Raw genomic sequence first — 25,756 nt, 5'->3', positions numbered from 1 at the left:
TGGTTAAAACACTCCACACCACAGATGTACCAGAGATTTAATGAATGGAAACCCTGATTACTCATATGTGAAACCACTGCCTTGCACCAGTTTAACACACGTGCCTTGTAACCAGAGAAAATATTTCGGCAACTGAGGTAGATGAAGGAAGTCCTGAACCTGGTAAGAGAGAAATGACATGAGAACACGTGAAGTGACAGAAATACCACTGCTTAAAGTGGCACAGTTGTAGAACTATTTCAGCTATGGTGCCCAACCAGTTTAGGAGAGCTCTGTGTCAGTATTGTCACCATACTGGGTAGAGAGCAGCTTCAGAACAGCAGTCTTTATAAACGGCTGGACAGAAAAAGTTAATACTGCAGGACTTTATTAACATATGAGTGATTACGCTTGGGTCGTCTTCTCCTTTGAAACCTGGGAAGCCAACAGGGATACAGTTAAGTGAGAGACTAAGGGGAGAGCAAAAGACAGAACCAATCTAAACAACAGAGGAATGTTCTCAGCTCGAGCTGCTGCTCCCTGCTCTCCCACTTGCCTACAATGGTATGTGTAATTACTCCACAATTAAAGTGCCTTTGCTCGTCTGTGTGTGGACCTCGCAGTGCCTGGTGACCACACTCAACCTTGTCAACAATGTGGCCTGGACACACCAGGCTATTTGACATAAGTGAGTCGGTGAGTGACAAAATGAGGACAGGGTTAAAAAGTAAAACAACATTTCCCTTTTAGATGATGATGCTGCTGCAGGAAAAGGCAGCTGTTCTGATCGCTCTCTTGCAACACGTCCACCTGCTACAATTTTACAACTTCAGCTCTATTTTAACTAAATTCTTCCCTTTTGTTTCAGATCTTTCATGTCATCTACCTTCATTTAAAAGTCTATTTTTGTTAGTCCTTCCTTTCTCTTTATATGACATTTCCTCTGCTGTCTCATTTTCTTCTCTTACTCTAGTCTGACCACAAGAACGCAGGGTGACTGTCGCTGCTCTACTGTCCACGCATGCATAGTAATCACTGGCCCTGACAGGCACACACACACAGACTGTAAATCACACTGATGCACACGCACACTATCAAACAAGCAAAAACATTTAAGACCTCAACGGTTGGCATTTGGTTTCATTTTAAGCATAACAGTTTTTAAATGAACCCTCATCCACATGTTTGCATATACTGTACACAACCATATACTCTTCACTTCCTTTCCAACATACATTTATTGGGAGACTAGTTCTATTTCTGCACATTTAAGCACTGTAAGAGGAAACAGACCAAGGGGGGAAAATACGATAAAGATATATAGCTATTTGTGTGTATCTGTATGTGTTTTGTGGGAACTGCGGCGCAATTTCCACCCATACTGGGCTTTTCCTATGCAGTCCTCCTAAAGGTGCCATAGTCTGCATTGCTTGTTAAATTCAGTAAGTAATGAGAGAGCAGCTGGCTTCTCTTTCATTAAAAAAAATGGCATTGCTTAACATATAAATAAAAATACCAAGAAAAAATTTAAGTATGTGTTTTTTTCCCCTCAAGTTCATTTAATTACTGGAAAAATACCAAGTCTACATTTAATAAGCCAACCCTAACTCACTGGTCCAGTTTCAACAATCATTAGTATGTTGGAAATACAAATGAGTTCCATTGCAATCATTTCTTTTCACACAGAGTTTATCTTATAAACAAACAAAGAAGCTATCCTAATCCCTTGTGTGCTGTTCATACAATAGTGGCTAAAATGCCTACAGGCAGCATATTAACATGCAATTCTGTCTCTTATCTTAACTTACAAAGTCAGTAATTTCATAAGACCATTTAAAAATACAAATAAACCAAATTCACATCTGTAATATTGATAAACCATCCAAATAAACTTCCACATAAGCACCTGAGAGGTTAAAAGTCATATAATCATGCAAGGGAAAATGTACAGCAGCTACCAATCTGGTGACCTGCTTGGCAGTCCCATTTAGTAGCAAATATGAGATGTATTTCTAGCTTTCCCTCAAAAGGGAAAGCAGAAAAAGGAATCTGCAGATGCAGCCAGAACTCCAGCATGACACGACTCCGTCTGCCTTATGAAGATGGTAAAAAAATGCAGCTGGGCATGCCTGGTTTTCTCTCATCTGAGCTCTCACTTCTTTCCCTCTTTTGGACTGTCTTCATAGAACTGAGGCTAAGAAAGTCATCTACAACCAAAACTAAGACTGAAAGTTAGCTGACGAGCTCCTTAAAAATTGAAAGGCTTTATTTTAGAGGACCCAAGCTCATACAGAGTCCATCCCTGCACATCTTAATGCTGAGTGTCCTTAAGCAAATACACTGAAGCTCTACCAGCAGCACCAGAGCCATTTGTGAACAATATAAAAAGAGAGGCAGGGAAAATCTGCCACTAGACTCAAAGCCACCATGTCAGTCTTCCTGGTATGAAAACGTGTGTCATCTTGGTTTGCGGTTCTGTTCAGACAACAGCAGGTTATTTAGCTTGATTACAATGTTGGCAAAATCAGTGAGGTCCACAAAGTCTGAGGTGATGATGTTGACTCCGTCCACCCCTGGCCTCTGAGCCTCAACCCAGGACATGATGGTTGGCAGGTTTCTAGAGCCAAAAAAGAAGCATTAGGGCAATTATTGTTGCACCGAACATCCTGCTATTTAAATTTGAATCAAAACCAAATTCATGACCTTACAAATACACACCAGAAATATCTACTGCCAAGGTTTTGTCTTTTAGTTTCATAGTTATGTCTACAACATTGTCAAGAATCAGTAGTTCCTTACTTAACTGTTTCTCTTTCTGCCAGATTTCACTATAAGCTGTTGACTGACTTTTGAGATATGTCACAATGTGGGAGAAAGTGGACATATTGGGGAAAGAAAATTAAAGGGACAGACATTTTTGTCCATCTGCCAGGGAGACAGTGCTTTGCCCCCATTCAGAATCAATGCTTTCCATATTTTAGTTCCTGGCATAGACACAAACACAGCGACGCTGTAGCCGTATCACTTCTAACACCCTCCGATTCTTCACTATGTTTCAGTCACCAGCAGAACAAAACCAGGAAGTCACATTGTTTATCACTGCTGGATAAACAATCCCATTTCCTCGGAAGTGCAAAATTAGGCTACCTCCTGTCTCGCCGTTGTGTCTGTTCAGAAGTTTTATACCCTGATATTGGTGCCCGGTGGCAGATGTAAGGGCATAGAGAGTATAATACCCTTACATCAAGACTTCCACTGATGATAAAAAAGCCAGATGACAGCAAAAAAAAAATGGTGAAAATCATATGCCTTTGCTTACGAAGAATACAATCTCTTAAGAGTTATGAAATGTTTTAATTTATGTTTTGTGCACTCTAGATTTGACTGGAAATACAATTTTTTTTCTCCATTCAGTCAATATAATGATAGATACAAAACATGTTCTTATAACTTACTGTGTTACAGGATGTGCTCTAAGATCTGTAGTGTTTCTTGCAATGTAGTTTTTCAATATTTTTAGAATTTCTTCTTTTTCTGGCCTTTTAAGGCATGTGCAAAGCCAGCGCTTGACTTTGTTCCCTGCATTTCATTAGCACCCTTAACTCTACTGACCTCTACTGGCCACAAACTATAATAAATGAATGAAGATGAGCAGTAGAGGAAGCAGTTGTTCTTAAGAATTTTTTCAGAGTTGTTATGTTAAAACTGTCATACAAATATGATCCATGATTCCCTCTACACCAGGGGTGTCAAACTCAAATACACAGTGGGCCAAAATTCAAAACTGGAGCAAAGTCGCGGGCTAACATTAATATTTATTGAAATATATTTATTCCTCCAGATATAAGAATGAATCTTTTCTTATGGACTCAAACACGTTTTGCTGAAAAACTGAATATGGAACAAGCAAAGCTTAATACTAAACAATATATATATTAGCTGTATAATACCAGTAGGCCAGCTCTAATAGTAATTTGGTATGGCTTCGCGGGCCAAATGTAATTAGGCCTATGCTCTACACCATCTAATCGCAGTCACGGACCTCTCCACCAAGTAGCTGCGTAGGCCCCAGAGCAACCCCTTAGCCACAGTGTTGACAGTGGGAGTGAGGATGGCCTGGGATACATGGAAGGAACCCTGCTTGTCTCTTTCCTTCAGCGTAGTTTCCAGGAACTAGAAGGCAGAAATTTGAATGAATAAATCTCATGCGAATAGAATGCATTTAAATATCTTTAGTTAGAATGGAGACCGCAAGAGATAAAACACGATTACAGTATTAATTTCTAACCTCTATGAGCTTGATGGGCTCAGTGGTGTTTGCCCAGGGAGCAGGGATCTTGTTGCCAGGCCACATGACAGGAACGCCTTGGGCTGAAGGATGATGGTAGAACACAATCACCTGTCAAGAGAAAAAAGATAAAAGTTGGTGATCAGATGTCTGAAGACAAAAAGGCTTTAGGCGAGTTCTGTGATCCATTTTGCAGTGCAAGACATAAAGTACCCAAAGATATACATACCCCCCCCTCCCCCCCAAACCAATGACCCTAGCATGGTGAAACACCTGACCTCAAAGTTAGTAAAGGATTACAGATAACTGAGCATTCATGGTGGTATCTGCATGTTTCACCCTTACTGGAGATTTAATATTCAGCAGGAAATCTATGTTGTAGCTACGTCATAACCACAAACCCCTCTGAAGCCCTATGCCACGGCCTACGAGGTAACCTCTGCACCTCCCTAGAAATGTAAGTACACGTTGGGTCGACACAGTCCACAACTACGACCACAACAATGAGCTGGGACTGAGCAGGTAAAAAAGTCCCAGCATTTTGGGGGCTTTGTTTCTATCAGCCGTATTCAAAACACTGGGACAGGACCGCAAGGTAACACAATTCACCAAACACAAGCACAAACACCAGCAACGATGTGCGCCACTGATGTGTCTACAAAGAATCCTCGCAGAAGTCTAAATCTGGGCTTATGTGTAACTGGAAAAATATCTGACCAGAACAGTCTTCATCCACAGTGACTTGGCAGAGATGCAATAGAAAAGTCAGAAGAAGTTTGAGTTGTGGGTTTCTCATAATGCCAAAAAAAGAGTGAGGAGGAAAGCTGCCCTTTTCACCTACAAACTGTGCACTTTGTGCTCTACTCTCACTGTCTGCCCTGCACTTCATCTCCTTGTTCTTTGCCAACTAAGCCAGTTACAGATTAGGGTCATGGGAACAGGAATGATAGTATCTGAACATAAACATGCACTGACTGTAGTAATGTAATGCAGACGCAGAAGTACTCACACCTTAGCTGGAGGTAAGAATATGAAAGAGTAATATCGGAGACACCAAAAGACAAAGAAAAATTGAAATGTTTTTAGCTACAAAAATCTGAAAGGATAAATGTAGGTTAGTTTATAGAACAAGTGCTAATAGGATGATACTTGCCACTAATTCTTGCCCTGGAAAATCACAGTTGGAAGGGATTACCTGTGCACAGAGGTCACGCTAACACACCGCTACACGAACACCTGTCTACTCCTTTTACTTGTAGGTGTACACCACACCTAAAAGGTTTGTGGAAGTCACTTAATATGTGCTTTTTATAAATATCAAACTGATTAGAGATAGGGCACCCTGGTGGTTAGCACTGTTGCCTCACACCAATAAGCTCCTGTTCAAATCTAGCATCTGGTCACAAACTTTGGAGTTTTTATGTTCTCACCATGTCTGAGTGGGTTCTCTCCAGTTAGTGGGTTTAGGTTAATTGGTAACTCTAAATTACACATACCCACCTCTCTGTGATAGTTATGCAACAGTTCCAACCAGGGTGTACCCCTGTTGGAGTCGGAACAACATGCGTGCTTATTACTTGGAGCATCTCACCATGAGTCCAAGTTTTGAGGAAATGGATCAAAAAGATGAAAATCTGTGAAATGTGGTAAAAGTGAAGGTGCTGGAGGACTGCTTGGAGTCACGTGACTTAAGGAGATCATGAAAAAAAGAAAAACTATCACTCCATTTTGCAATGCCTTGCCATAGCCTGTGACACCACGTACTTGGAACCACTTTCCTCCTCCAAAAGACCAATGACCCAGACATAACTCCAAATTGCAAGAACTATTTAAGGAATAAGTCAGCTGACTGTCTGCACAGTGAATGAATCTCAGCCCTGCTGAGCTGTCATGGGTGCAGCTTAACACTAGAGCCAAAAGAAAAGTACATCAAACCAGTCCAACTAGTGGCAGCACCCTAATAAGGTGTAGGCTGAAATGTTCCCAGATGACTTCTGTAAAGGCCAAAAGCCTGCAAGGCTGTGATTTCTAAAGATGGGAGATTATTGGAAAAAGCAAAGCTCAGTTTTTAAATTGTTGTGACTGATTCCTGTTCACTCTGCCACTCATATAATGAATACAAGTATGATATTTCATGAAAACATTTGACAGATACATTTACCTGTTGCTACATTCAACATGCACACAAACATTTTTGCAATAAAGGCCGTCAGTACTGATGCAGTCTGATCGCACCTGGTATTTCTTCTCCCAGAGATAGTCCAGAGTGACGTTCTCCACCGCACAGTTATTGCACAGTTTGCTGCCAAATACTTCTTGGAGCATGCTGATGAGGTAAACGTGGTGCTCTGCCTCCATTGCATAGTAATGGTTAAAGTCCAGGAACACCACCTACATAAATTAAACATCAAACATAATCAGTTAGCAGTGTAAATGTAGCTCATTTATTTACATGTTTTATGTTTAGAAATGTTTAAAATGTGCTTCTCACCTCTTTCCTGTGTCTGACCAGGAAGGAGCTGATTTCTAACAGGCCGTCCCTCACCTTTGTGAGAAAACAGGGTGAAGAGTCAGAGATCAGGATACAAATGTACAAATCTTAAAGTCTCTCAGTCATGAACTGATGCAGAAAGGCTACTGCTTTTTTAAAGTCAGCATATTAGAACGCCAAAGAGCAGCTTAAATATTTTAGTGAGTGTGGCACTGCAAAACTCCACCAAAATATTTCACAAAATAAAGGTTAATAGAGTCAAATATCAACTGTATACAGTTACAGCTGCTAATGCCACTGACATCAAAAAATCTTGAATATCCATTTCTTTATTAAATATTCTTCAGTCACATGGTCATGTTATGACAGAATCTTTGTAATCAAAGAGTTCCTCGTGTAGGGAAAAGAATCGCCCATCTTTATAGCGAAACGCTACCCTCTGATCCTTGCTTAAGGTCATCTCTGCCCACTATTAGCAACATCAACTGCAACACAGTACTAGAAGAAAACAGTCACTGTTCATACTAGGAGAAAATGAAAGCTTGTATTCAAATGTCATTTTAGCATTCTAGGACTGGAGTTGGCACAAAAGCATTCAGCACAGAAGGAAAATATCAGATTGTGACAGATTAAAATGAAAAATGTAACACATAAAAGTAAATGAGGGAGACCAGCTCAACAGTCACAATAACAACCCAAAACGGCAGTAAAAGTTTACTCCTCCGCTCACCTTGTGTCCAAAGAGGCCATGAATGAAATAGATTTCATTTCCAGGCTCGCCTGGTTTTGCAGACACCCTGAGGTCAAAGTAGCGAATTCCTGCATCCAGCTGCTCCTTAAAAGTCAGGTTCTGGCGACACAGACCACATCACATTATACATAATAAAAAGCTGAGAAACACAGACACTAGACTGTAAAACACAGATCTCAAAAATGTATCATTTAGGCTATTTTTTTTTGTGTGTGTGTGTGTGTGTGTGTGTGTGTGTGTGTATTGCAGTGATTTTGAGTCCAGTACCTGTGTCATGGACCACCTCACCATGACTTTCTTGGCTAAGACACTGAACATGGTAGCCAGATACTTAACATAAACCTTTTGATCGGGGCCCACGGGAGCATGCACATCCACCCAAAAAGTGAAAGAGTCGTGAGAGCCTGGAAAAAAGAGGGAGAGCTGCTGCTGGTGATGGAAAATTAAAAATTGAAATCGAAATCAAACAGGAAATCAAGGTGAAAAAAGAGGATTCCGTCTGCATCAGTAAGTGATGAAGGAATCAGCAGTGTTTTCCTCCTGTTATGCTGGGCGTGAGGGTGGGGTTAGGTCTATTTTTAGCCAACATTACCACAGTACATTTTCCTTCTTCCGTTGACTAAATATCTTTACGCTTTGTGGACTCACCTGGCACCGCTAGATGTTTGAGGGGCATGGCACTGAGCTTGGAGGGGAGCGAACCCATCCAGTCGGCATGGACATTGCCGATCCCCGCGGGTCTGGTCTTCATATCGGGAGCCGCCTGTCAGCAATAACTCCCTCAAGAGACTGCTCTCTGGTACTGATGCACTCCCGGTGAAGGATTTCCATGCGCTCTCACCATGTGAAATCTACCATAGGTCATCTTGGACTGTCACGATTGATTTTGCGCTGCTACGATATGCATCATTTCAAGTCCAACCGGTGTCGTTGCCGAGTTTCTGGGAGGAAAACTGTACCGCGTTGTTGTCCGTTGGACTCCAACCGGCAAACCGGCATGCCTTGACAAAGCCAGTGGGCAGCTAACTATCGCCGCAATCCTCTTAGGGTGAAATCCCTCCTCCCCTCCCGGTAGGTTAAACACACTACCGCACTAGGCAAACCATGACATTTAGGACGGGTAGAATGCCAGTAAGGCACTAATTAGCTCACTGATCACGTGACTGACCAGGTGACAAATGACATAACTAACACACAAGTCTACTTCAATATTAAAAACCATTTTATTCATTTTTTTGTACGGATGACATAGTGATATATTTTGTGTTTAACTTGTTAGTTATGTAATTTGTTTTTTATTATTAGAATATTATTCCCTACACAATAAACACTGAATAAACATTTTTAAACAACCGGTGATATTTTTGTTCCGCTAATGTGAGCTGTGGCTATGTACATGCCATACGAAGTAGATTTGTACTATGTCACTCTACAGTCATACAGCGCCATCTACTGGTGCAGTCCTCGAATTGCGACCAAGTCGGGTTTTTTTTCTCCTTATTCGAAAGAACATTCGTGTTTTGAAAAAGTAGAATAAAATAAATAATAAAAATCGTGCGTATAGCTTTCACTTTAGTTATCTATTTGTAATTCAAAATATTTTACATTAAAAAGAGTCCACATTGAACAGGCATCTCTAAGTTACGCTAGAAATGTTAGCCTATTTGAATACAGGCTATTAATTGAATACAGGTATGGCGTTACATACCACTCAAAGGACAACAAAGCCCATAAAGCATTGCGGGCGCCGTCTCCACGCTTGTCACTTGGCAGCTACAACAAGCGTCGCGGTTGTGTATACGTTTCCATGGGGAGAAATCGCGCTCACACGCGCGCGCTCACCTTGTAAGCGCTACGTTCGTTTTATCTGAAGCTATCAGCAGGACAGCAGCCGAGGAAGGGACTAACGACCCTACATGGTGAGTTTAAAAGTGAGGGAAAAAAAGAAGAAGGGACACACAAGAAAGAGTCTGCACAAAATGGTCGAGGAACTGTACTGTTAAGTCTGATATGTCAGCAACAAATGCCAACTCACCTTCTTTTCCCGATAAAATAGCCTGCTTAATATTTTTACATTAAGCAGTCTTAGCTTATAGCTTTAGCTTTAGAGTAAAGCTAGTTTATTCGTTTCATGGAAAGACTGCTGGGGTTGAATGCGTGTGATAGCTGTTAGTTAACCAAAAGTTAAGAATTATCTGAGTAGAAGTATTGGTTTCTTTAACACTGCCTGTAGACGTGAGTTTTTAATATCGTCGACCTTGATTAGCTTTCTAATGTCACGTGGCCTGGATACATCTTAATTCCCTTTAAATCCCTTCACAACAGATCGCCATATGCGACTGCCCCCTCCCCTTGTTTTGTTGCTTATTTTTACTCAATGACAAGATGTGACATTGCAGTGTCACATTTTGAAGGTCTTAGTTGTATCATATATTAATATTTTTTGTAATGATTAATACGTTACAGTGGTTGCATAATGACTCCTTGAGGAAAAGTCAAATGGCCAGAGCAATTGTTTTCCAGTGTAATTAATTAGGGAGTCCCTATCGCACTAGCTATATAAAACTCTGTGTGCTTATCTCACAGCTTATTTTAAACATTCAAGCCACATTCTACAGAAAACATGTGTGATTATGATCCAGTTGCACAAACTTGCAACCTACAAAAGAAGATAGCTGTGCGTTATTTCCGAGAAGAACACGCAGTTTGTTAGTTTCATTAAAGTACACTGCTTAGCACACCTATTAGACCACCACCTGCTAATTACTAAAATAGTTTTTTATGTTTCTATAATGGTTAATCCACTATTACAGAAACATCATTAAAGCACACACGCTTTAATTAAAATGATCATTTTAATTCTAAATTATAATGATTGTCATTATTCATTCATTTTCAATTTACTGTTTTACAGAAAAACAGGGTGAAATAGCAAAGCACATTATTATTTTTTGAGTAAGATGCCATTTACAATTACAGTTATTTACTTGCATCCATGAAGAGAAAAATGTGTTTTTAGCTTTTGTGTTATGTATGATTAATCTCTGACTTCTCAGAGAAGTCCAGTATGCCAGCTAAAATATGTTATATGTTATTTGCCTAATAAATAACAAATTTATTTTTAGGTTTTGGACAGATTTCTAAAATATTTTTGTGTTTACTTGTTTTCTTGATGAAATGACAGGTGGTCTAATAAATTTGTTAGGCACTGTATATTAGTTGTAATTGTAAGTTTTTTGGGAGGTCTGTATGGCTGAATGTACATCAGGCCAGTGATTACGATGGCCTGTGGCGTCATTCAAATCCTCTTGCCAGGCAGGGTGCTTGGGCAAGGTAGTGGATACCGGTAAGCATGATGGTGATGTAACATCCTATTTACATCCCTGTTGGCCTAATCTGACTAGGGTTGGCTTTGTCATCTCCCTTGGGTGGTCATGTTGAAGCCTCTAGTGTGACACACACCTAATCCTACCACTGAGGGAAAAACAAGAAGTGGTCTTAGCATGTCTTTGTTTTCGCATAGTTTAAAAATCCTGGTCGACAGAGTTTTTTGGCATGCTATTGGATTTATGTGACCTTTTGTGTTTGCGGTTGTATTTATTGCTGACAATTTTTCATGTTTTTCTGTCTCTTGGCTGTTAGTTCAACTGCGTGACCGAGATCCCTACCTTTTTACATGGATCAGTTACTGCAAAATGAGCTTTAAACTCCCAGGATTGGCTGACAAAGACAAACATTGGCCAAACTACGATCTTTTCTTTTGGGAAAAAAGAAGTGAATTCTGGCTGATGAAACAAAGACTGAACAACACTTGAAGGAAGAAGAAGGATATTTGATTGATGAATCGGCTGTGTTTTTCTACAGCCCATCTCACACAATAATAAAGTTAGCTGATAAAGAGGCTGATGAAACTGTTTTGAGAAATGATGAATCGCTACACCACCCTGAAGCAGCTGGGTGATGGCACCTATGGCAGTGTGATGATGGGAAGAAGCAATGAGTCAGGAGAGCTTGTAGCCATCAAAAGGTGAGGATGTTGCTCATTCTTTAAATTTTTGGTTGTCTCTCCGTATTCAGCCTTTATAACATATTAATATAATATTAATATTATGAGATTTATTGTTGTGGTGTTATGCATCCCTATATTATGTACATATTTGATCAGCAATGAGTCTTAATAATGTCAAAATAAAATCACAATCTTGTTTGCACTATAGTAGATATATAACTAATGCTAACGTAGATCCCCTATTGCTACCAAAGAGCCTTTATACTCACAAAACATAGTGAAAAATCACATTTATATCAAGTGTTTTTGTATCTGTTAAAGTTTTTACATGTAGATGTTGATTTTTTATTACATTTTTTTCAAATTTGTGATGCAGAAAGAAATTGTTCCCTTTGAAATCAAAATATGACTGTTTTCATTTTACGTCACAGCCTTTTTCTTTGTTATTCTCTTTAATGTTTTTTGTGACACTATGAAACAGATGTGCTGTAAAGCTAGAAACCCCTGACCTGCCATCACCAGGGCAAACAAACTACATTGCTTTGTTTCAGCAACATAGCAGCAGTGTTCAATAATAGATGCGAAACTGGGGACGTGCGTCCACTGGTTGATCATTTGGTTACCATGCAAGACAATACATGTGGTGACGGTGAAAGGGAGTGAAAGTAGAGGGGTGTGTCGGGTTGCTGACATTGTGGATAGATATCGGCTCATTCTGTAACTCTTATGTAATTCCAGAAGAAAGGACAAGTAATGCTGATCAGAGAACCCAAGCGTATAACAGCAGGTGTGTTGTTTTAAACAAACACACATTGGATAACAGTGAAAAAGCCGAGTAGGCCATCAGAATCAGAATATGTTTTCATTTTAATTTAAGTACAGAAAAATCTTGATTAGAATATTTATCACATTACAGTCATCACTTTTCTAAGTTACTGATGGAGATGCACAGAGTAGTCTTGTAAATGCTGTAATAAGTAATAATAATGTTTATTAATAGATATGGCCTGAAAGGATTACATATGTGATGATCTGATAATAAGATGTATACATTCCTTAATTGTCTTCCATAGAATGAAGAGAAAGTTTTATTCATGGGAGGAATGTATGAACCTAAGAGAAGTAAAGGTAAGCATGGTAATATTAATACACCTGTTTGAAGCCCCTTATAACAGCATTACTCGCAGACCACTGTTACATAGATTGACCAATAGATAGATATGTTCACGCAAATGTAAATTGTCAAAATGTATAAAAGTACAATGGAAAATTAAAAGGTGGCATTCCACTACTACATTGGTAATGCATTAAGAAAATCATTGATTGAATGCACTCACTGGCCACTTGAGGTATAGCGCCTTCAAAAAAGTGCTAGAAGCATTCCTCAGAGATTTTGGTCCATATTGACATGATAGTGTCACAGATCATGCAGTCTGGCTTTTCACCTATGACCAATAATGCCCAGAGAACTGCCAAATATTTCCTCTTTCTGACTTTTCTCTGTAAACTCTGTAGATGGCTATATGGGAAACCCCCCAGAGATGAACACTTTCTGAAATACTCAGATCAATCCATCTGGCACCAACAACCATGCCACGTTCAAAGTCACTTAAATCACCTTTCTTCCCCATTCTGATGCTCAGTCTGAACTTCAGCATTGAGTTCCTGCTATGGGACTGGCTGATTAGGTATTTGTGTTAACTATAGGCTGAACAAGTTTACCTAATAAAGTGAGCTGTGTTGAGTATAAATCAACATCTAATAGAAGCCAGGCTTACACACTCAAATGAAGCCAAGGAAGAGCAATTTTTGTTATAACCATGCACCAGTGGAAGTTGATACACTTCATCAATTAGTACATTAACTATTCTGATATCTGTATTAAAAGTGTTCTTGTTATATACGAAAATTTTCGCATTACATGAGACAGTTTTTCTTATCTTTCCAAACATGCGTCACCCCAGTCACTGAAGAAGCTGAACCACGCGAACGTGGTGAAACTAAAAGAGGTTATTAGAGAGAATGACCATCTCTACTTTGTCTTTGAGTACATGAAGGAGAACCTGTACCAGCTTATGAAGGACAGGTAAGAAAAGAAAAATCATGTTTCACAATACAAATGTTTGAAGAATTTGTTTAACACAGTTGTAGGGCTGCTCGATTATGGCAAAAATGATAATCACGATTATTTTCACTGAAATTGAGATCTCGATTATTTGACGATATTTATTTAACAATAACAATGTAATGAATAATGACTTTAAAAAATAATATAAAATAGCGTGCAAATACTGATAACAGTGCAAATGTTTGCAATATAAGAAATAAATGAAAAATGTAAACATCTATGTTTAGTGAACTTTGCAGTGTTGCTCTACTTGATCCACGTCTGACTCCGCGAACCTATAATGTTTCCACACCACTGAAGTTTTTTTTTTTTTAACCTCTCTTTTCAACCAACGGCAGTCACTCTCCTCTCCAAATAACTTCTGCTTAGCTTTCCGAGCTTCCCTCGGGTCCTCTTAATTGTTGTGACGCGTGTTCGAAATGCAGAGAGGTGCGCTCGATTTGCCACACGGAGAAGCGAGAGTAAAGCACGAGGGAGGTGCTAATAATCGGCTCAGTCATTTTTAATGATCGTTGAAAGCCCAGATCGTAATCGAGATTAAAATTCGATTAATTGAGCAGCCCTACACAGTTGTGTAGCGTCATTGCCAATTGGCCCACACACTGATTAACGCCAGATTGATCTGATAGGCTCTAATGGTTGTTATTTAAGTCTGTCAATATCATCCTCTAAAAGATTTGTAAATCCTCTATATCAGGCTCTCTCTTGCAAACAGCTGCCACTTTCTCTGGGAGATGCCCTGATGTTTTTGCTAGTGTGAAAACCTCCTACAGTGCAAACTTGAGGTTTTTTATTTGCAAAAGCAAATAAGTCAAAAAGACAGTTAATGTTTTAAAGCTGCTCAGATTTGTGGTCAAATATATTTATTTTACCGATTACTGTATAATGTAAGAAAGAATGGTGTTAATGTTATGTTGCTTTCATTAACTGGCTCATGGGAGGTATATCGATTTTATGTTTACAGAAAAAAATTGTTCCCTGAGTCAGTGATAAGAAACATAAGCTTTCAGATTTTGCAAGGCCTGTCGTTTATTCACAAACATGGTAGGTGTACTGTGTTTTCTTCATGACCTGAAAGCGTACGAGAGTGTGGGTTCATACTGCAAGATTCACTGACCATTTCAACTGTCAAAGGCATGTCAATATTTAAGAATCTCACAAGCAAACAAGGTCATCATACATTAAATTATTTCAATCAACGATCAAAAACTCTTGTAGTATGTGAACCCTCCATAAATGCCTTGCTTCAACACTTGTTTTACTTACTGGTCTGTATCACTGCTGTGTAAAGAATGGATGTATGGATGACTTATATCTATGCATGCACACTAAAAAGCACTCTGAACATTTGACTTTTTTTTAATCAGGCATGGTGTGATCAGCTAAACAAAAGAAAAAGATCCTGGTCATACAAACCTTTGCATGTTTTAATGTACACATGTGCTTCCATATATCCAAAATGCAGACTTTTCCACTTTTCTTTCTCTTAACACTTTGATTTCTCTTCTCTTCCATCTTTCCTTCCTTTTCTATCTCTGTGGTTTGCTGTTAGAGAGAATAAAATGTTCTCAGAGAATGAAATTAGAAACATCATGTTTCAAGTGCTGTCTGGGTTGGCTTTTGTACATAAACATGGTAAGAAGCTTTCCTTGGTCATCCTTTTACTCATTCAACAGTAGATTAACCTGTAGTTTGTGAGTTTGGGTGTATGTGATATTTAAAAAGTCTTGTGGCCCTTGGGTAGACCAAAAGTATTATATTGCACATGCATGTGTGTGTGCTATGTTCTCTATTGCTAAAAGGTATGTCCTTGTATTTTCTTAGTTGTTTTCAGTAGCAGCGCAGTCCAAAATGTATTTTATTATGACATCAAACTTGATAACTTCTTCAGCTATACTCGATTAATCAAGAGTCATTTGGTTTTGTTTTACTTAAATGGGTGTCAGTGTAAATCACATTTGGATTATATGCCATTGTTGCTACTGCATTTAAAATCTTCCATCATAGGAAAATATTTTGCATCAGCAGAGTACATTTTTAGTAACGTGACATGGACTGCCTTTTTTTCAACATCTGCACGAGTAATTTTAATATTTAATCTTACTCCAAATTACACTGTTATTGTGTGACAGCTGCAGTACTGAAGCACTGTAGCCCTGGTACTTGTATATTTAAAATGATGATGTTGAAATACATTGAGCTCTGAATACAAATGCCTGTTAATGTTACAGGTGAGGCAAACATTCACCCATTCACAAGTAGTTCTGTCTGAATTATGAATAACATTTTTATGTATTAGATTTAGAATACCAGGAAATAGTGCCAGTCTGTTGTCATGATTTGAGTGGAGTCTATTAATGTAGCTAAAAGTTTGATATAAACCTTTGTACAGGTTTCTTCCATCGAGACATGAAGCCAGAGAATTTGTTGTGCATGGGTCCAGAACTGGTCAAAATAGCAGATTTTGGACTGGCCAGAGAGATCCGCTCCAAACCTCCCTACACAGACTATGTATCAACGAGATGGTGAGAGGAATTTCCACACAGTGGTACACTTTTAAGATAGAAAAGAAAGCACTGGTTAGAGTGAGCTAAGCTAAAGTTAACATGATGTTTTTTATGCTTTCTTCATTGGACCATATGGCCATGTATTTTTACACTGAGTTTTTTACAAGCTGTTTATCTAACTGCTCTTGACTGTCTGTCAAGGTACCGAGCTCCGGAGGTCCTGCTCAGGTCATCTACCTACAGCTCTCCCATTGACTTGTGGGCTGTGGGCTGCATCATGGCCGAATTGTACACACTCAGACCTCTTTTCCCTGGAAACAGTGAAGTAGACGAGATATTTAAGATCTGCCAAGTCCTGGGCACCGTCAAAAAGGTAAGACCAAGGTGAAAGGAGAAAGGTGAGAATGCTTGAGCTCAGTCGGTGAGCTTATTTCATGTGTTCAATCATTAATACTCTAAACTTATCAAGTGCTGAATTTAACTGAAACATTATTCCTAAAGATGAAAATCTATACTTAGTGTAGTTAAATCACATTAGAATAAATAATATGTAAGCCTACTTAGTTCTCTAAGGTCTAAAGAGTTTTAAGTGTGGTTCATGCTGAACAAATTGACACTTGATTAAAAAGGCTTTCCATCACCATCACTATTAACTCTGCTTGCAACCTGCTATAACCTGGCCAGGAGATTAGTCTGTGACATCAGCCACAATTCACAATACAGTTCAGTTTTATTTACGTGGTGTTGGCTCATAACAGCCGCCACCTCAAGGTATCTGACGAGGTAAAAACCTTGCCTCAGACTTTTGCTATTTTAAACTATTAACATTTAAAAAGACAAAATAAAAATGTCCAGAACAACCTTTACACAGCTGAATAATGATAATATGTAATCAACTGATTGTGTCCTCCATTAGACCGACTGGCCAGAAGGTCACCAGCTAGCAACTGCCATGAACTTTCGATTTCCTCAATGTGTGCCGACCCACCTGAAGACCCTTATTCCAAATGCCAGCAATGAGGCTATTACTCTGATGAAGGACCTGCTGCACTGGGACCCCAAAAAAAGGCCCACTGCTGCACAGGTAGGCACTGAAAGTCTTACTCTAGGCTTAATTTGCCAAAGTTCTCTTTAACAAAGACCCTTTTTAGCCTGTTGTTTAAAATTAATCTGTAACCTGTTCTCAAAGAAGCAGTTTCCATTGCAGTGCAACACTCATCACTTCATGCAGATTATCTGTATTTCCACTGCAGGGATTTCACTGTTAATCCTACACATTTTAAATAGTCTCTAAGAAATACTTCATTCTCAGTTCTGCTGCAAAACATTTTTCCTCTCTGCATATGTGCATACACATTATGAACATTATATGCCCATCATATTGTTGACTGTAATTTACACTCCAGAGAGAAAGTTAGGCCTAACACCTTTAGAGGGAGTGACAAAGCTTTTCCATTTCTACCTAAACAGCTCCCAGGTGGGTGGTTCTGTTCAGATGCACAGATGCACATCTAATTTTAGCTCATTCAGCTCTTGTCTGATTCAGAAGGTGGAAAACTGTAATTGCTGAATAAAATACACCCTATGGTACACAGGGGTGTTTCTAAAATGCCCTGGGATTTAGATTTGGTGTGCATGTTTGCTGTTTTGTGCATGAAAACCATCCCTGCAAGTTTAAATGACTCAAGTTACACAATGATGTGCTTTATTTTGTTGTTTTTTTAAGTACAGACTGTGTATTATTCTTGTTTCTAGGGATATTCTTTCAGTGTAATTGAATATCCTCAGATTATTCAGAATAATAATCTGTGTTCCTTCCTCTCCTTTGCTAGGCCTTGCGTTATCCTTACTTCCAGGTGGGTCAGGTCTTGGGGCCACGCCCTCAGAGCCAGGAGGTCAAGAAAGTCCAGAACAGGCCGCTTGCTCAAAAACAGGCCTCTGAGTACAAAGTTGAACTGCAGCAGTCTTCCTCTGAGTCTAAAGCCTCCACAACCTCCTCCAGAAACCATCAACAGCCTCTGCAGCAGATCCCCTTACCCCAGGCTGAGAGTAAACCTGGAGGCCTCAGCCATGCAGTGAGTAGCTTTATTAAGTCAGATTAAATAGTTGCAAAAAAAGTTTTTAAAATAAAGTAGTCAGTTTGGATTAAGTGAGTACTCTGAAAGAGCAGAAGTTCTGGTGCAGATGCAGTGGTTGAAAGTAGAACTTAATTCAGCAAGACTCATTGCCCAAACGTGACATTACTATGTTGTGCAGAAGGCGCTGGGCAGTGAGAACAATGCTGGTGGCGTCGGGACGGGTGTGCTGAAGAGCGGTCGCCGTCGCTGGGGCCAGACAGTGGCCAAGACCTCAGACAGCTGGGAGGAATCTGATCGTTCAGAAACATCCGCCTCCAACTCCAAGAAACCCAGCCTGGTGAATACAGAGGAGGAGAAGAGCCCCAAGGACCAATGTCCACAGTAAGCTTAAGAAGAGTGGAAACTTTGCTTGGTGAAACATTTGCTGTGCTATGTGCTGCTATACTATGTGCTTCAGTTTATAAATTACAGTATATATGTAAATAAATATGCAATATTGAATACATTTCATATTTATCATACATTCCACAACATCCACATTTATATTCAGAACTTACTGTAATGCCTTGTTTTCAGACACCAGGAGCAGAAACCTCTATACTCCTTCAGTACCGTTACCAAACTACCAAACAATGTAAAGACTGGCCAAATGGACTCTAATCTTCCAGGATCTGCAGCCCGCCAACACTATCTCAGCCAGTCTAGATACTTGCCTGGTAAGACTAATAGGTGGTCTTATCTGTATTGTTTAAAATAGGTCATTGCTTCCCTGGTTACAAATAAATAAATAAAAGTTTTCTTCTTTTTTTTTTTTTTTTATCGTGGTTTGAATTATTATTATAAAATCCAATTGCTTGCATTTTAATCAATTTTGTGAAAATAGCACTTTCTGAGGGCTAAATTTTTAATCTTGTAATTTTGTTGGCTTTAAGGCTTGATCAGCAAGAATCAGACCTCCTCTGGAGAAAAGGAGCTGACTGGCATGACACTGCGGGACCTGTGGGAGAACTCCTCAAACACTGTAAATAAACCACTTGGTCCTATTGGGGGAGGATTATCTGTCACCAGAGCCAATGCAGGTAAAGACTGATGATGTCTAATGCAGCAGTGTTAAGAAGTTTGGCATAGTGCACAGTGGAGGGGACTCAAGTTTCCAGATTTCAGTAACACATTGAAGCAGCCCGACAGCGTGTAGATTTTTTTGTAATGTACGAAGGCAGAAAAATACAAAGCACATACAAAAAATATAATATTCAAGCATTGGGTTTGACAACAGACAACAAACCTGCTCACTCAGTAGATTAAATAATGACTACACCATGACTTGCTCTGGAAACCTGGCGGCTGTCAAATTCACCTTGTGTTACATAATACGACGGTGTCCTCTTTCTTATACTAAGGCTCTAAGTGCTGCTGATGAAGCTAATATCACCTGGTCATTAGTTATGATAAAGAGTTAGTGAGCCTAGGCATGTGCGACTTTGGAGACCTAGGACACCATAAATCAATTGTCATGTAGGCAGGCACACAGTATGCGTCCCTCATCTTCTCTCTCTGCTGCTGTCTCTTCCTGTTACCTCGTCTCTACCTCTCCATTGCTTATTCATGAGATTAAGACTGTAGGTATAAGATCAAGTGTTCCCTAAATTGCCTGCAGCTGTAGACCCCTCCCCCATCCATTCTCCCAGCACTGTTTGTTTTAATGCTGCTCGCCTGTTCTGCATGAAAATGTCTTATTTAGCATGAAAAGTTTTTTTTTCTTTTTTTTTCTTTTGAAAAAGCAAAAATACTTTCAGTTTCCCTTCTTCGCCTTTATTGTTTGTCTTTTCTCCTTTCTCTCTGATCCCATGCATCTCCTCCAACTCTACTTTTTTTGGGCCATGTGATTAGAAGATACTGCTGCAAAGTGTTTGGATAGCCCACCAGACAAAACTGTGGTCAAAGAAAGAATACTGCAGAAAATTGATCTCTCCAAAGGTATTTAAGTGAGACTGGGTTTTTTTGTTGTTGTTTTGTTTTGATTAGATTTTTTTTTTTTTTTTGCTGTGTTTCACAGCCTTGTTAGTTATTTGGAGTGCAACCTTTCTGAAAGCGGTATATAGAATAGCTTGAGGATAAAATCAAATAAACCAACAACCAGGGTGGTGGCTGATGCTGTAGCAAGTTTCGGGTATTCAAACAGCCACTTTGCATGTGAAAGAAACTGGCCTCTTAAAGCTCTGCATGAAACTAGGGTGTAAACATGCAGGTTAACATGAGAACGAAGAACTCCAGTTGCTTAACAGAAGATAAATGATACTACAACCACAACATCTTAAGGGAACAATGAAGCTTTTGAGTCATTATGGAGATAAAAATCTCTGACTGGTGGTGGAGAGACTCGATGGTGTTCTTTGAAATGTTGAATGACAATCAATCGACCCTATTCCTCCGCTTGTGCCCCTCGTCGGTATGCGGTGGTTCCAGTATGTCACACGTGTTCACACATATAATTAGTGGTCGTAAAGCCACGTGTGAGAAGATGTGTTTTCAAGATCAGTTTGTGTTTTTTTTAAAAATGTTGCATTTTAGCAAATAAATACATAAACTCAATTGCTGGTTGGACATCTGGGGTGTGCAATAATAAGATATGCAGAAATTTCAGACCTTTGGTTGAATTCTGTATTTATTTTCTTAAAGGGAACTTTGTGAGCACCAAGTACAACCTCTCTGGTGGTTACATCTCTTCATTTCAAAAGAAAGAGGTTGGCTCAGTGGGACAGAGAATCCAGCTTGCCCCCTTGGCTGGCCAGCATGCAAGTAAATAACTCTTATTTTTCTATATAAACCCAACAAAATAACCTGTGAGACTTTTAGCCGGGTACTTTTAATCATTTATGTTGCTCTGAGAGAACAAAAAATCAGCACTCTTTCCCACGTGTCTGAGAGGTTGCTCTGTTTCTCTAATCATAAACATTAATTCTGGTATTATAGTTGAACTATTCTGTTGTATGATCGTCCTGTACTCTTTTCTAATTTCCTCTGTTTAAACCTGCATCACATTTACTGGGAGTATGTTTCCTTTCTTTCTCCCTTTTCTTCACTTTTAGTAAATCTTTCTTCTTCTCCTGATAATATAAAAGAACACCCAAAATCTGCAAAACTCAAGCCCATATCCAACTCATCATTAAAAGAAACTGGTGAAGGTATTGCCATTTTCAAATAGTTGCTGTGGTGTTTTTTTTTTAAAGCATCACCTATAAAGATGCTGGTGATTAAGAGAGACATTTGTTTTCTCTAGAATATGAAGCCTGGAAGAGGAGGACAGACAGCTCTCAGATGAAGGGCAGCAGCTATTCATCAGCACTGGGAAAAAACTCCGGAAACCTCCTGACCAGAGCTCCTGCTGTGCAGCCCGTCCATGGGAGGGTCGACTGGACATCCAAATATGGCGGAAACCGGTAGTTTGGGGGAGCACATGCTACAACTACTACCGCTTGTTAGTCTTTGGCGAGAAATTGAATTGCTGCTTAACTATGCTTAGGCTCAGATATCAAGGTCGAGCACATCCCACGTTCTTTGTTATGTTTATACAAGTAGCACCAAACTGTATGTGCATTGAATCTCTGTGTTCTGGAGATGATGGTTGCCATGATGCCTAACCAGGACCGGTATTGTCCTCAAGACAATCCCACTGCATCCTTCAGATACAGTGGGAGCCAATTTCATTGTCATTGTTTGGATTTTTTCTTCTTTCTTTTTTTAAAGTAGGACTCCAGCACAGCAATTCAACTTTTATTTTTTAACTTTAGATTTATTTTTCTCTAGTTTCATATAACAAAGTGTCTTTAATGAATGGTTCCTGTAATGTTATATCCTCTCTGCTTTTATTCAGCATGTAATAGGTGACACAAAAAATCCTGAGTGTCATAAAAACACAGCAGACTCTGAAAACTGTAAGGGAACTGCAAACCTCTTTGTAATATATCAATGAGTAAGCTGAAATTTTTTTAAACTTTTTTTTAAACAAATAAACAAGTTCAAAGGTGCATTCACTGAAAAAAGACAACTATTTACTATATAAACAAGAGGGTACATTTATTTCATAAATCTACATCTTTTAAACAAAAGGACATGATTCTGGACATAAATGTCAAATGCTGAGAGGGTGCTTCTGAAAAGAGCCACAGGAGCTGATGGGAACTGATATTTCAACATATTAAGTTCATCAGGACTGTACAGGTTTCTGGAGCAACGCCAAGCTAAGCTTCCCCACCATCAGAGCACTGAAACAAAAGGATTACATTAGACCTCATTCAAAGAGCCAAAGTATACAGTAAAAAAAAAAAATACAGATTACTGGAAGTGGGGGGGAAATAAAATCCTCTGTAAAATGTGGCTTTCAATGTAGTATATAAATAGAAGTGAGGACAAAATTATTAGTGCCTCGATGATATTAAACGTTTTTGTCATAATAATTTTTTTGTAAATGGAGCAAGGGATTTATTAACATAGCATTTCTAAATATACTAGCCTTCTTTAGAAACCATAAATTATTTCTATTAGCACACAATAACAGAATTATTTCAGAAAAAAATAAAAGTTACCAGGTCAATATTAATGCTCCCCCTGACAACTGACATGTGCAATGACATGCTTTAACTGTGTAATGCTCAAAGACTGGAAAAATATCAAGTTAAAACTGAAGGTTGTCTTTTTATTTACACAGTATAAAAACTTCCAACGGTTTGAGCTGTTACTTGAGAGAGCATCGTACCAAAAAAAAAAAGAAATCAGTTTAAACTTGCAAAAAAGAAAAAAAGTTGTTAATGCTCATACAGTAGGCGACGGACATACAAAGTTATCAAATGTCAAGAACTGGCATGAGAAATCTCATGAAAGAGCCACACAAGGCAGAACAAGCCTGGCAGAGGTAGGAAGCGAACAATTTCAAAGACTCTGGGAAGAAAAGTAGCAAGCTGTATCTAAAGACCCCCAGAACAACTGCTGAGACACAAGTGAATGACTCAAACAAGTCTGAAATTATAGTCTTGAAGAGGACAATCGGTAGAACCCTGGTTTCGGACTAAGAAATATTTATAATAATCAAAATATTATAAACAATAATATAAAAATAGAAATAATAATCGTTTGGCCATGGTAGTTTTTGTTTTTTGTGAAATAATTTTGTTTCTGTGTGCAAAGTAAGTAAAATAATATTCCAAAATCAAACTACGATATTTGGAATAATACTGTCCTCATCTGTGGTACTTGATAGTAAGTAATGGCTGATTGGACTTATACCAGACCTTGCTACAGCCATCAGACCAGCTGGCATGAACTTCCTCGATCCATAAAACCGCTTCCCCATGATACCAGTCAGTGCTCCTGATGCAGCTGGCAGACAACAGGAGACGGAAAAGGTTAGTGAAGGCACTTGCAAAGAAGACATTAGATATTCAGAAACTGTTTACTTACATGCAGAACATACAGCTGCTGTATGCAGTTTAGTATGTGGGTCCACATACTAAACATTTTGAGTGTATTTTTTTTTTTGGTCATAAGGCATAATACAGTTATTCAATTAACATTCAAGACTGTGGCTTAAATGGCACATCAGTGTTCAAACTTTACAGCTTTTTCTGACATGACGTTTTTCATAAGCTGAGGAAAGAGGAAGAAAAAAAAGTTTACTAACCTAGTGACACCCAAACATTTTTAGGATCATTTGAGACCTGGTAAGCTCCAAAACCTGCAAAGCCCCCAAACAGAAGCCCAGCAGCTAGGGAGGGAACACTGCCTGACAGAACAAACATACAGGAGGTCAGAACCTAGGAAAATATAAACCAACGAGACAACAGCACCAATAGTAACACTTGCTGTTACAGAAAAATGTGATTATTTAACTTAACTACTTTAGGTAACACATACCTGCTTTCACGTAACCAATGACTCCTCCAGATGCTACAAGCGTGGCGTATCCATATCCTACCCAATCCACAGTCATGTTGGACACCTGTCAGGACCACAGCGTGAAGTTATGCGAGTCAACAAACACATTATTAGCGTTGCACATCGATTATTCAATTAAAACCTCCTCCTGATGTGAATCTAATTTGACCTACTGGTGTAAAAATACTTAAGGAGCTGTCCGAGTCCTGCAACACAGAGCTGTTACTGAGCATTAACGGAACCAACAGAAAAAGTGAAAACATTGTAGGAATGTTCCCGCTGTCACACACCGCAGCCGTAGTTTGTCAGCTTTTGATCAGAAGTTGTTAAAGAAAAAAGGGGCGTGTGTGTGTCTGGCTTAGTAGATAAGCCAGACTGCTTTACTGAGCCTTAGCATAAACTAGCATCACTGCTGCACCACACACTCAGAAGTTACACAATATTGCCGAAACCACTGTTAACAGTCACCCCGTAAACTTCGAAAGTAGATAAAATCTTAAGCCGCACTCTAAAACACTGACACTGTCGACTATGGAAGCTGAATTAAAATAACAATCCGACTTACAACCTTAGTCGTTCAATTTGTCCTCTGTCTGTCACTGACATAAACAGTGTGGTCCGTACCAACTGCAGCTTGTTCTCCACCGAGCACAATTTATTGCTGCACTGTACGTTATACGCTCGCGCGGATGCCGCATGCTTAGGCTTACAGTTCTGAGCAGATCTCTTTATGTTGTGAAACACATACGGCGGCGCTTAATAATAATAATAATAATAATAATAATAATAATAATAATAATTATTATTATTATTATTATTATTATTATTATTATTATTATTATTATTTTTTTTTAATCGTTTATGTTGGTGCAAACAAACACGACGGATGACACTTAAAAGCTATTAAACTATTTTCTCTGCGGAATCGCTGACTGACTGATTTATTGTCCTGTACTCTCCATAATAAACCGAGTCCTGCTTACTTAACGTCGTCGTATCATGTAAACCACTGAATGCACTCAATTGAGTAACCCCAACGCCACACGGAGCTGTTTTATGATAATTGACGGCCACTAGATGGCGCCACAGGATTACATTAGGTTGTGTTTCAAGTTCAAACTGCACCCCTCACAACAAGAGCTTTTTTTTCCCCAAATAGGCATGTACTTTGATTTGCATGCATCCGAAAAAAATGGTGTCTTCTGTTGGGTGACTAAAATGATCAAGTTTAAGCTTGACAGACTGATTAAGGTTAATGAAGGTGAACAGGTGAACACAGGCACTCAGCGTATTGCTTGTTAGAAATACATTTGTAATATTTGCAAACGTTTGTATTCCTGACAATTCGTGCAATTTCATGTAGCCTTTCTTTTAAAGCACCTGTGTTTCTGACTGGCATCGGCTCTGTAGATTTACTTCCTGGAATGCTCCCTGCTCACACATTCTCATTTGGTTTCAATTACCTGCGATACTGACTTCAATCCACCAGCCGCGCTTCCTCGCTCTTATCCAAAAGCAAGGTGGCGCTATAACACAAGTTATCTTGTTTAGAGAGCAGCGTTTCTAACGTTGGGCCCGAAACCGTCTCAATTGA

At 39.1% G+C, this 25,756-nt stretch overlaps 3 protein-coding genes across 10 annotated transcripts; 1 reads left to right on the top strand and 2 right to left on the bottom strand.

Moving 5' to 3' along the window:
* On the bottom strand, positions 1–9,167 carry plcxd2 (phosphatidylinositol-specific phospholipase C, X domain containing 2). 2 transcript variants are annotated; one of them, XM_006794719.3, is made up of 9 exons: positions 8,158–9,167; positions 7,777–7,913; positions 7,489–7,608; positions 6,759–6,812; positions 6,503–6,658; positions 4,985–5,008; positions 4,268–4,378; positions 4,022–4,152; positions 1–2,596 (listed from the first exon to the last, which is right to left on the bottom strand). In XM_006794719.3, exons 1-9 carry the CDS (start codon positions 8,258–8,260, stop codon positions 2,437–2,439), a joined length of 996 nt encoding a protein of 331 aa, XP_006794782.1. In that variant the 5' UTR covers positions 8,261–9,167; the 3' UTR covers positions 1–2,436. The 2 variants fall into 2 exon arrangements, with proteins under 2 accessions (XP_006794782.1, XP_006794783.1); XM_006794720.3 differs by lacking the exon at positions 4,985–5,008 and having other exon boundaries at positions 8,158–9,160.
* Positions 8,276–22,259, top strand: mak (male germ cell-associated kinase). Of its 5 annotated transcripts, none has more exons than XM_035909426.2 (16): positions 8,276–8,580; positions 11,152–11,536; positions 12,592–12,646; positions 13,483–13,604; positions 15,199–15,281; positions 16,039–16,171; positions 16,355–16,526; positions 17,070–17,237; positions 17,986–18,228; positions 18,410–18,612; positions 18,808–18,947; positions 19,164–19,310; positions 20,122–20,208; positions 20,911–21,030; positions 21,321–21,416; positions 21,512–22,259. In XM_035909426.2, exons 2-16 carry the CDS (start codon positions 11,433–11,435, stop codon positions 21,673–21,675), a joined length of 2,037 nt encoding a protein of 678 aa, XP_035765319.2. In that variant the 5' UTR covers positions 8,276–8,580; positions 11,152–11,432; the 3' UTR covers positions 21,676–22,259. The 5 variants fall into 5 exon arrangements, with proteins under 5 accessions (XP_035765319.2, XP_006794780.1, XP_006794776.2 ...); XM_006794713.3 differs by lacking the exon at positions 15,199–15,281 and adding an exon at positions 14,611–14,690 and having other exon boundaries at positions 8,277–8,580; XM_006794718.3 differs by lacking the exons at positions 15,199–15,281; positions 21,321–21,416 and adding an exon at positions 14,611–14,690 and having other exon boundaries at positions 8,277–8,580.
* Positions 22,260–22,282: 23 nt separating this feature from the next.
* Positions 22,283–24,837, bottom strand: tmem14ca (transmembrane protein 14Ca). Of its 3 annotated transcripts, none has more exons than XM_006794721.3 (5): positions 24,728–24,837; positions 24,142–24,226; positions 23,909–24,010; positions 23,520–23,607; positions 22,283–22,496 (listed from the first exon to the last, which is right to left on the bottom strand). In XM_006794721.3, exons 2-5 carry the CDS (start codon positions 24,215–24,217, stop codon positions 22,439–22,441), a joined length of 324 nt encoding a protein of 107 aa, XP_006794784.2. In that variant the 5' UTR covers positions 24,218–24,226; positions 24,728–24,837; the 3' UTR covers positions 22,283–22,438. The 3 variants fall into 3 exon arrangements, with proteins under 3 accessions (XP_006794784.2, XP_006794785.2, XP_035765320.2); XM_006794722.3 differs by having other exon boundaries at positions 24,731–24,816; XM_035909427.2 differs by lacking the exon at positions 24,728–24,837 and adding an exon at positions 24,336–24,486.
* Positions 24,838–25,756: the final 919 nt, after the last annotated feature.

Source organism: Neolamprologus brichardi, chromosome 9, assembly GCF_056152115.1.
Source record: "Neolamprologus brichardi isolate AB-2024 chromosome 9, ASM5615211v1, whole genome shotgun sequence".
Lineage (NCBI taxonomy): Eukaryota > Metazoa > Chordata > Actinopteri > Cichliformes > Cichlidae > Neolamprologus > Neolamprologus brichardi.
Note: the sequence above shows the minus strand (reverse complement) of the source record. Positions and strands in the feature narration are given on the sequence as shown.